This window comes from Vigna angularis, chromosome 7 (assembly GCF_016808095.1).
Source record: "Vigna angularis cultivar LongXiaoDou No.4 chromosome 7, ASM1680809v1, whole genome shotgun sequence".
Classification (NCBI taxonomy): domain Eukaryota; kingdom Viridiplantae; phylum Streptophyta; class Magnoliopsida; order Fabales; family Fabaceae; genus Vigna; species Vigna angularis.
Genome location: NC_068976.1, coordinates 11,261,824 through 11,273,157, shown reverse-complemented (window position 1 = coordinate 11,273,157; position 11,334 = coordinate 11,261,824). Strand labels below are relative to the sequence as shown.

The 11,334-nt window shown below is 32.0% G+C and overlaps 2 protein-coding genes across 2 annotated transcripts; one reads left to right on the top strand and one right to left on the bottom strand.

Annotated features, from left to right (window-relative positions):
• The first annotated feature begins 1,558 nt into the window (after positions 1–1,558).
• On the top strand, positions 1,559–6,062 carry LOC108336968 (ACT domain-containing protein ACR2). The gene is made up of 8 exons (XM_017573409.2): positions 1,559–1,632; positions 1,721–1,772; positions 2,158–2,272; positions 2,380–2,447; positions 3,355–4,047; positions 4,510–4,614; positions 5,124–5,480; positions 5,985–6,062. Exons 1-7 carry the CDS (start codon positions 1,559–1,561, stop codon positions 5,457–5,459), a joined length of 1,443 nt encoding a protein of 480 aa, XP_017428898.1. The 3' UTR covers positions 5,460–5,480; positions 5,985–6,062.
• On the bottom strand, positions 5,745–11,132 carry LOC108337558 (probable glycosyltransferase At5g25310). The gene is made up of 4 exons (XM_017574113.2): positions 10,753–11,132; positions 10,380–10,558; positions 7,309–7,660; positions 5,745–6,573 (listed from the first exon to the last, which is right to left on the bottom strand). Exons 1-4 carry the CDS (start codon positions 10,996–10,998, stop codon positions 5,908–5,910), a joined length of 1,443 nt encoding a protein of 480 aa, XP_017429602.1. The 5' UTR covers positions 10,999–11,132; the 3' UTR covers positions 5,745–5,907.
• Between the last annotated feature and the right edge of the window lie 202 nt (positions 11,133–11,334).

The following is an 11,334-nucleotide window of genomic DNA, read 5'->3' as shown; positions in this document are numbered from 1 at the left end:
TTTTAGGGTTTAATCCTCCTTGGCTTTGTCAATCAAACATTCTGCTTTTTTCATGTAAGATTGTAGCTCTTTTTCCTCTCATCATATTCTTTCTAATCTTATCATATTCTTTAAGCATTTTACATACATGTTTTGAAACATGCTTGAATTAGTTTGTTTTAAATAATTAATACATTTTTAACTTTGTTTAATGATATTGACTAAAAATGATCTTCCATATATAGTCTTTTAACAAACACACATGATAACTGTGTCGATAAATAGGAGTAATTAAATTAAAAAGGATTTGATTATCTGTGACTTTGTTTCATTCATTTTCAGTTAATATAATATTAGTGTCAGAATAAGATACTTTTAGACTTGATGCTTCTTTGTGAATTTTTCAGATATTTAGTATGTTGGCAAAGTGAATTTTGTTGGTAGATTTTGAGGATCATTCTTTCTTTCAGTTTTGTAAACAAAATTTATATATATGGGTTAGGATACCCTAAATATTCTTATTATATATATATATATATTGTTTTGATAAAAAAAATTTATATTTTGATTTATCCATGTAACAATTTGAGATGAAACTATCCATTAATATGTAATTAAGTTTCTAAAGGGATAATTGTAATTCTAATAAAGTTGAACGCCCAAATTGACCCTTCAGGATACACATTGTTATGAGGGAAAATGAGAATGGAAAGAAGATTTAAAAAAAAATATTGAATGCATGTAGATAATTTTTGTTTGACTTTATATACACATTAAAAGGGTGTATAGATTTTTAACATTTTGGTTTGTTGTATATCAGCCACATTTTGGGCAAATTACTTCTTTTTTTGGATAGGTAAATTACTAAATGTATTTTATCTTTTTGGTATGAAAAAAAAAAATAAGTTTTGTATTTCCATACTCCTGATACATCCCCAACTGGGTTAAATAAAATTAAAACACCACCAAAATAGTGTTTTTATTAATAATCGATACAAAGCATTTTAATGTTTTCCAAAAGTATATTTATAAGTAAAGATTATTTGATACACTTAAATTTTTATTTTTTATTCTTTTTTTTCTTAAAATAATATAAAAATTTACATTTTTATGATATTTTACCCTTGTGTTAAATGAATGTAAGAGTATATCATGATACAATTACTAACGGTTGTAAAAATATGTAAGAGTAGAACGGCACCATGCATAGACTTTTTTGTTTTGGTGGTTTGCTGCGTAGAATAAAAAGTATTTATTTTGTTGTCTATATTGAGGTAAGAAAAGTAGAAAGAAAAGGTCCATAAATACAAAGTTTGTTCTAGAGAAAGAAAGAGGTGTAGAAGTTGTCCTACATTTTAGGGTGAACGTTTAATTATGTTGGTAAAATTTGAGTAGCTGTGCATGAAGGTGCTTAGTTGTGAGTTGGTGTTATTGTTTTTGGCATGAGTTACGAATGGTTGAAATATTTATATGTTAAAAGCTTCTCATTCGTTCGTTCATTCCTCTTCTGTCGCCCCATTCAAAAATTTCCCTCAATATTAGCACTTTCTAAGAATTAAAGTAACTCTTCATTTTCAGCATGAACAACAGCGTTTGTTGGCCTTACTTTGATCCTGACTTTGATACTCTCCCAGAAAGATTATATGGTCCACCGTAAGTCTTTCTTCCTTCCTTCAATCTCTTTCTCATTAATCATTTTCATCTCTTATATAATCAAATTTTCATTTTTCTTTCCATGAAGATGCCGAGTCTGCATCGACAATGACAGCATGAACGGATGCACAGTGGTGAAGGTACGTATCTTACTTTACAATAATCAAACAAAATAAAATATTGTTTTTTTACAATCTACCATCTTGTTTTTTACATCAGAAGATCATTTTCTGATCTATATACCATATTCTTTTCACGCCACAAATTTGCTTTTTCATATGTAATACCAGAATTGAACTGAAAATTCAATTCTAATAATATAATGGGTTGATATAATTATCAGGAATCTTATACTAATATATGTCATAGGAACAACAATCACAATACAACAAATGATATCATTCAAAATAATAACAGAAAAAATATATAACAAGACAAAAGGGAAAAACTAAAATAAGGATTTTGTTTTAAAATTCTGCTATTGTTTTTGTAATGAGTAACATATATAACATTGTTTGATTTCAGGTAGATAGTGTTAACAAGGAGGGTCTCCTCCTAGAAGTGGTGCAAGTTTTGACAGACATGAACCTTCAAATCTGCAAAAGCTATATTTCATGTGATGCTGGTTGGTTCATGGATGGTGTGTAATAAATAAATTTCTTCAGTCAATGTTTGATATTTTGAATTAAATTAAATCTTTTTCTTTTTTTTGGGTCTGAAATATCTGTAATCCAAATCTAATTGCAGTGTTTCATGTTAGAGACGAGAATGGCAACAAACTAACGGATCAGAAAGCCATTAACGAAATCCAACAGGTACTCCAATCTTCCTACAACAACGATCACAGGGTTTTATTTGTGTCAATTTCTTTTCTATACCCTTTATAGTTTTACCCGAGAAATTATTACATGTTCTAGAATCATATAGTTCTGTAAATATCTCTGCATTATGTGTAATCATATTGTTTTTTTCTATCATTTTTTTAATGTGTTATTTAGAAGAAATTTATTAGAATGACATGGAGTTCAGCTAAAACATAATCATTGGTCCTTTTAAACATTATAAAATGTCAATTCATCTAACAAAACTGAAAAACATGGTTAGATTGAAAGAGGCTTTGCTTTAAAGGATCCTAAATGCATAGGAAATTTATGGTTATAGTATGTTCAAACACATTCAACTATTGACCCAATTTAGAACAAGTTTGTTAAAACCCTTATATTTCTCTACATAGCATCTCCTTAAGAAAATAAAGAGTTACATGAAATAATCAAATTTCATTACAAGAATCTGTATATAACATAAAAAGACCTTGAACACAAAATTTAGTTTTAATTAATTTGACATGAAGAAAATAAAGTAATTAATTTCTTAGATATCTAAAGAGAAAATAGGCTTATAATTATCATCGAAACACAACTCATTATACGATAAAAAAATTTATAATAATTATTTTAAAAGCTAGATCAAGATATATCTCTAGTTAACAATTTTTACACTCGTATTTTCTAATCATTAAACTCTATTGTTAATATTGTTTCTTAATGAAAAAATAGAAGAAAGTTTGCATAAATTATTAAAATAAATTCTAGTTTTAATTGAAAAAATCAATAAAACACCTAAAAATTTTATATAAATTAAGTTTCTGATTGTTTTTGCGTGCTTTTTCTTTTCTTTTTACATAGAAATGGTAGAGGGTAAATCTGAAAAGCGTGCATGCAGGCCCTAGGAAAATCAAGAGCCTCTCCACCATCACAACAATACAGCAACATCAATTCAGTCATCACAACAATGACTAACTACAAGACCTATTCCAATAAATTCATTCCTTTACTTTCTAACTCAACTGAACAGTACACAGCAATTGAAATGACCGGTAGGGACCGTCCCGGATTATTTTCGGAGATCTCGGCCGCGTTGGTGGATCTCCGATGTAACATAGTTGAAGTCCACGCATGGAGTCACAATGCACGACTCGCATGCGTGGCTTACATATCGGATCAATCCACCGATTCTGCTATTGAGGACCCTTCTCGTTTAACCTCTATAGAAGATCACTTGACAACTGTATTGCGTGCCACCACTAATCGTAATGGTGATGGCACGAGTACTCGTCCAGATGTCAAGACCTCGGAGTTTTTGGGAGGAGAAGGGAACATGACTAGTGTGGAACGGAGGTTGCACCAACTTATGCTTTCAGTTAGGGATTTTGAGGCTCCCTCTTCTCCTAAAGAGATGAAGGGAAGGAAAAGAATGGTGACAATTGAAAGTTGTGAACAAAAGGGGTATTCAATTGTGAACATTGAGTGTAAGGATCGTCCCAGGCTCATGTTTGATACTGTTTGCACGTTAACAGACATGCAGTACGTGATTTTCCATGCTTCCATCAGTTCTCATGGAGGCTATGCATTTCAGGTATGTATATGAATCATACATTTTATTAGTAATAGATTTAAATATGTTTTTTAGGTTAATACATTTTGTTTTGGTTTTAGTTATTTTACGTTAAAAATCGTTATTTTCGATCTATAATAGTAGGAAATAGTTGTTAACTATAATCATTTTAAGAGATGAGCTAAACATGAGTATTCATAGGTTTCCTCAAGGAAGATTCATTTTTCAGAAAAAAATTATGATGAAGATCCAATAATAATGAAATATAAGTTTAATTTATATAAAAAATTAATACTACTTTTAATAGAATTTTTTTTTTATAAATTGAATGTAAAAATTTTATATGTATCAAAATATCATTTATATAAATAGGTCTGTTAGAAAAAACTGAGCTTGTTTATACCTTTTACTAAAGATAATTGATATTATTTATACAAATTAATTCCTAATTAATAGTTAGTTTGATGTTTTAACGTGTTGCAGGAGTATTTTATCAGGCACGTAGATGGATATGCTTTAGATACGGCAAGTGAGAAGGAACGAGTAATAAAATGCTTAGAGGCAGCCATAGAACGCCGGGTTTGTGAGGTAATTAAATTAAGATTTTAGTACGTGTTTAATTCTTTAAATTTCGGATAAATTTATTTTTTACTTTTCATTTTCAAAATTAATCCTTTTAGGTTATGTACTTTAAAAGACATTTCTTTAATCTCCATATCCTAAATATCATTAAATATTATGTTAGTATAATTACCAACTACAAAATGCAAAATGATCTGTATGACTAATCATTTCAATCTTACCTTTTTACATATATACATATATATAAAATTGCATGATTGCTTTTGCTTCCAAAATATTTATTTTAAGATTAATGTTTTATATAAGGGTTGTGTAACATATAGACTAAAACAAACCCTTTTAAAAATATTGAAACTAAAGATATTAATTTTGAATTTTAAAAGCTAAAAGCTAGCTTAGTGACGTTAAAAGAAATCTAAAAGAAGATTATTACTATGATATGTTTGCACTGATTGATGCAAGGTATATATATAGAAGTTACTTACATATTGTTTGATGTAACATGGCACATGCAGGGAGTTAGGTTAGAGTTGTGTGCAGAGAATAGAGTAGGGTTACTGTCGGACATAACACGAGTACTGCGAGAGAATGGGCTGGTGGTTGTTCGAGCAGACGTTGAAACGCATGGAGAGAAATCCGTGAACGCTTTCTATGTGAAGGACATATCAGGGAACGAGGTTGATGTAGAGTACTTCAGCAACTCGGTGAAGAGAGAGATGGGTCCAATCGTCACACTCCATGTCAAGAATGACACCACCAGAAGAAAAACACCTTCAAAATATTCTCCTCTCTCCTTTGGAGGCATGCTAAGATCTCGGATCGAACGTCTTTCTCATGGCTTCATTATATGACACTCAACTAGATTAATACAGGTTACGTAGTTTCTGCATGTATCATTGTAGTTCAGATCATCCATTTCATTTAGTTTTATGGATAGCTCAGTGTATGTGTATCTACCTAGGCTGTATTCAGAACCTCACACTTGTTGCCACCTTCCCCTAGGGCTGTAAATAAAATCGTGTTCATAATTAAAAATCATTTAATAAAAAATAATGATTATATGCAACGCTCTTAAATATTATAAAACATAATGAAAAACAACAAGTACAAATTTATCTGATTTTGGAAAATAAAAATGTTAATATTGTATAAATTAGGCTTTTATATATATATGTAAAGGAAAGGAGGGGGTTAGATTGGAAAATACAATTTAGGTTCAAATAATGAATCCATGGGATTCGTATTAAAGGGCAGAGAGTAATGAGTTTATAATATGTATAAGAGAAAACTGAAAATTTTCTATCTGAGTTGTATGTTTAGTCTCCTTAACCATATAGAGTGCAAGATCATGTGAAATACATCGAATCTCTTGGCAGGCCGATTCAGTGTAAAATGCTTCCTCACAGCCTTCACTCCCTCCTTGAGCTTCCAATATTCATCCTCGGAAATCGCACTAAGAATCTCTTTCAACCTCGGAATATCTGAAACGTCCACCTGCACCGAAAACGCCTTCCATTGCAGCACATCACTGAAGGGCAACACGTAATACTTGGAAAGGATCACGGGAACGCATTCGGCATAAATTGCTTCCACGATTCTGGGACTGGCCACTTCGTGGCCACTGGGACAAAGACAGAACTTGGAGTTGAGCATGAAGGAGTAGTAGTCAAGGTCTTTGGGGAGGTATTCGTAGACGCGAATGTCAGCGTCGTGGTTCTTCCAGTGGTGGAGGAGGCTGGGGCGGATTGGACCGTGCAGACCGCCGGAGAAGAAGGCGAGGTAGCGGCGTGGGGTGTTGTTGGATGGGGGCGAGAGAAGTTTGGGGGAGACTTCGCCTCCGTAAAGGTGGATTTCTGGAAGGGAGACGTCCTTTCGAGGGTTAAAGCCCTCTGAGGTGTTGGCGTTGCACATGACACGGATTGAGGTGTTGTAGAGGAAGGAATTTCCCTGTGATGCATGAGGAGCCTGCAGAAAATCAGAGGACAGTAGATTAGTTATGCAAACCAAATAGATTTTATGTAACTCGTTCTGCTATATTTTTCTTTTAAGCATACATTAGCATCTAAGTAAAAAACAATTTCCCAGAAGATAATTCCAAGTTATACTAATGCTTCAACACCTCATGGAATATAGGTAAAGGAGAAGAAAACAAGTCTTGAAAAGGAGTTGGCTATGGATTAAGATTGGATACAGAGTTTTTCTGGGTTATTATAAGCGCTGTGGCATTATCCTTTAGGTTCTTTACTCTCTTATTGTGTATAATGTAAACGAGTGTTGGATAGCAGTTTAGAGTGTCAACAATCATTTTTTATTTATTTAACAAATATTACACGTGCCTATACTAATTAATGCAATCACATCATTCCATGATGGCTTATATATATGGAAAAGATACTTTATGAAAAATTGCAACTCTTTCTCAAGAGTCAATGAGAAACAGTACTCCGATATGGATGATATTCTTTGAGAAATTCTTTTGAAAAATAGAAAGCTACTAGCTGTATTCCAATTCTTTCATAATAATATTATTAGACTGAGTTCTTAATTTTTTTTATACTCAAATGGAAAAGGTATTGACGTTTAAATTATTTGTTATCCGTCTACGGAATACCTATTTTGTGTTAAGGAAATTTATTGTGTTAATGGGAAAGAAAAGCGAAGCAAGCAGGTAAAGAGGGAAGAAAGGGAGTTTGAACTAACCCAATCATGACAGGAAAGCATGAAGTGGTCGGCACCATGAGTTGTATTCCAGAAGGGATGCCTCATGGATATGAGTCTCACATAGTCAGACACAAACTGCTTTAAAGGAGTGACATTGTATGAAAGTGGAGTATAGAGATACTTCACCATCCAAGTAACACTGAATGGCAAGAAGTAAACGTGAGCGGCATTGGGGTCGTTGGTCCTAAACCTCCCTGGACCATGTTCCATCTCATGGAGGAATCTTCCTTCAATTGAGTATATGTCCTTGCACGGGCCATCATGAGCTATTGGGAGCTCACCGTCTGGGTATACGTATACTTTGAATATTTTCTCCATCTCCAGGTAGCTCCTGTACTCATAATTTAAGTAAATTTACTCCCAAATATTCAATTAAAAATTGGGTCCTAATTTTTGCACAACATAACAACTATTTCATTCATATCTTCTTGTTTCTTTTTAAACTTCTTGTTACTTAATGGACAAGTTTACTTAGTTTTAAAATACGTATTTTTGAATTATAAATAATTTTTAAAATAATAACGATTTAAGAAGTGAATAGAAATTATTATAAATAATCACAAAACTGTTTATTTTTAAAATAAGTAAATTAGAAAAAATATAACAAAAAATTATATATTCTATTGAAACATTTTTTTTTTAAAATTAAGTACAGACAAACTATATAATAAATGTATTAATTAATTGTTTATTTATATCTGTATATTTCTTGTGTCTCCCAATTAATGTATAGACAACCAGAGTCAAGGAATAATTTTTTCCTAAAGGAAAAAGGGTTGAACCCCAAGGAGTGTCTACAGCAGAGAAAAAAGGATACGAGAAAAACAATAGGGTGTAAAGTGTAAAGTGTTAAGAAAACTTAAAGAGATAGAGAAAAACAATAGGGTGTTTGTAATTTGTAAGTGTTTTAATATCAGGCATATTTTCCTTTAAAATTAATTATGATCTTAATTTAGGGTAAATAAGAATTAATGATAGTATTGATTAAAGAATCCATTGCTATTGTTAGCTATAAGATAAAATTAATATGCGTGGATGTTAACCCACAAGATTAGGTGTTGGTTTGATTACTCGACTTGTTAAAGTCTAGGTTACATATTTATTAAGAAGTTCAGGCTGATTAAAAACAAAATTGTATGCACCAGCTGTGCATCATTAATATTTTTGATAATTAAGGAAGGTCTAAACATATGGGGAGAAATAACTTGGAAACATGTGGTATATGTTTGGAAAGAAATAATTAAGTAAACATTAGCCAAAATAAGCTCATATATACTAAAGTCGAATGTTTTTTTGTGATGAAAGTTAAATTTTTGTATATTTAATTTAAGTAATAACAAAATACAAATTTAAATGTTGAGATCTTCTACAGCTGAAACACGAATAGTCTAAGATCACGAGACTTGTGTAAGGTGAGATATTACTACCAGACTAATTTATCCTGACCTATTCTTGATTTCAATGTTGAACGGTTGATTAAAATGCATTTGAGAATATTTAAGAGGTGCTATGTAGTTTAATAGAAGAGATAGGGAAGATATTGGTGAGGAAAGAATGACGGGTTCACTGATTTTAACTTTTTACTGTTTGAAGTAAAGATTTGTACTTTTTATGGGAACGAGTGAGAAAGATGAGGTGGACCAATAATACTAATAATAAAAAATAGTAAATAAGATTATTAATAACAAATAAAGTTTTCTTCTTCTTGACTTTTTACTTCTTTCTTTAAATCCAAATATATATTTTTTTCTGTTCCCTCTATTTCTTTGTTATCTACTAAAAATAGCATTAATAATAAGAAGGAATAATAACTTAAAAAGGAGAACTTTAATATGCGAGCGGGATGAATGGAAATTCGTATCGAGAAAAAATATATATATATATATATATATCTTAAGAAAAACTATTTTAAGAAAAATATGATCGTGCAAGCAATAAGATTAACCTCAAATAAAAAATTCAATCGCCATCATTTTCCAATATGTTTATATACTTTCATTTTCAATTATTGCACAATTAATCCTCATCCGTAAGGGTTTCCATTTGCATTGTGCACGCTTGAAGATTAAGTTTTAGAATCACGTGTCTCTTATACAGTCCTATTAAATAATCTCACAACAACCATGATAACGATGATTATGACACGAGATGTTTGAATAAATTTTTCCACTTCACTCTATGAAAAATATAAAAAAAAAATAAAACAAATAATTTTTCATAAATTAAAATTAAATCACATACATAATTAAAATCTGATTTGGAAAAGTTGAATTAGTTTATACGTAACGAAGAGTGTTATAAATTTGGTTTCTTCCTATTTATAATATTTTTATGCAAATAGCAAGAAACCCATAGTATTAAAGGTTTGGTTCCTTATGGAAATTAATGAATAGCAAATATGGGGTGTGGAGTGGAGGAGTATGGAATGATGGCTATTAAGCTTGGGACAGTACATATTTCTTTCTTATAATGGAAGCTATATATGAATCATGGAAGCAGGGGATACCAGTTACCACTCCATTACTGCTGGACTGCTGTAATAATAAAAAAGTTGATCCATAGCAAAGGAGCTTTTTGCAGTATCATCATTGGCTTGCTCGCTATACTTTTTCATGATTCACGAGGATGAGTGTGAAAATACGAAGAGAATAAATCAATACTAGCGCACTCGCCATTCCCTTATCGTATATCAGAAGAAAAGATTCATCAAAAGTAAACATCTCTTTCGTGGCATTAATATGTTACGATGTCGGTGACTTGTAAACCAAGCAGTGAAGAAGCTTTTTGATATTCTATTAGTTCTAGTTGCTGGTTTATTTTAAAATTCATACAAATTCTAATTTCTATTTAGTTTAAAATACCGATACGTAGTCATTAAACTTGTATTACTATTGATGATGTAATATTGCGTTAACTTGGTGATTAGGTTATGATCTATTCATGTAATATATTCCATTAATATTTCTTTGTTTTTTTTTCTCTTTTTATGATGAATTTTGATCATTAGATAATTTTTTTCGAGAAATAAGAGAGGTGGTGAGAGATGTTACCGATGAAACAAGCGAGCGTTACGATAGATAGCTCCGGCTGGTACATAGTGGCGGTCTCCGCCGTCATGCACGGTGGTTGCCACAGTGTGATTGCTCCTCTCACCTTCTGATTCTGACGCAGCCTTTCGCATCGAAGCTCTCGCCGCCGCGAGTGTTTGTTCTAGTTTTCCTACCTTCCTCTGTTCACTCAAATTAACTCGTAGTCAATTTTCTTAATTACTTCGTTTCATTCTCGCACAATCATATACTAAAAATTAAACAATAAAAAGGATGATAAAATCCTAATTAAAGCCGATAATTAACGAAGCACAATCAGCTTTCGAAACAGAGGAAACAAAATCAATAGAAGAGAGAAAATAACAGTTGAACTTACGGTAGCAGCTCGGTCATCACTGAATTTGTTCCGGCGAAATTCGCCAGAATTTACGACGGCGTGAAGTTGATTCTCGCCGGAGAGCTTCATTCGCAGATGATCCAGAGAAACTGAATGTCCACGTTTTGGACCAGCGATTGTCGTGAATTTGAGTAACTGAACTGGACGCAGCACCACGAGGACGATGAACGAAAGTAGAATGAGCGCGAGAATTGGAGAGAAGAGACATTTGCGTGGAATATCCATTTTTGTTATTGTTCTGATTGCTGGAATAACAGAGGTAGGAGCTTTTGGTTGGTGAGATTCGTTACGCGAGAAAGTGAAAGAAAACGAACACTCAGTTTTCAGAGAGCGAAAATGAAGTGATGCAAACTTAGAGAATAAATGCGAGTGAAAGTGAGCTTGTTCACCTCCTGTCTTTTCTTAAAGGAAAATGTTATTCCAATAACGTTTTTTTAACACAGTTTTGACACCGGCACCTGGCAGCTTCCAATTGGCTCAGTAATTTGAAAATGGAACAGAGAAGGGGTTACGGTCATAGGGGTATTTTGGGCTTTCCAAATTAAATTTTGACAAAATTTG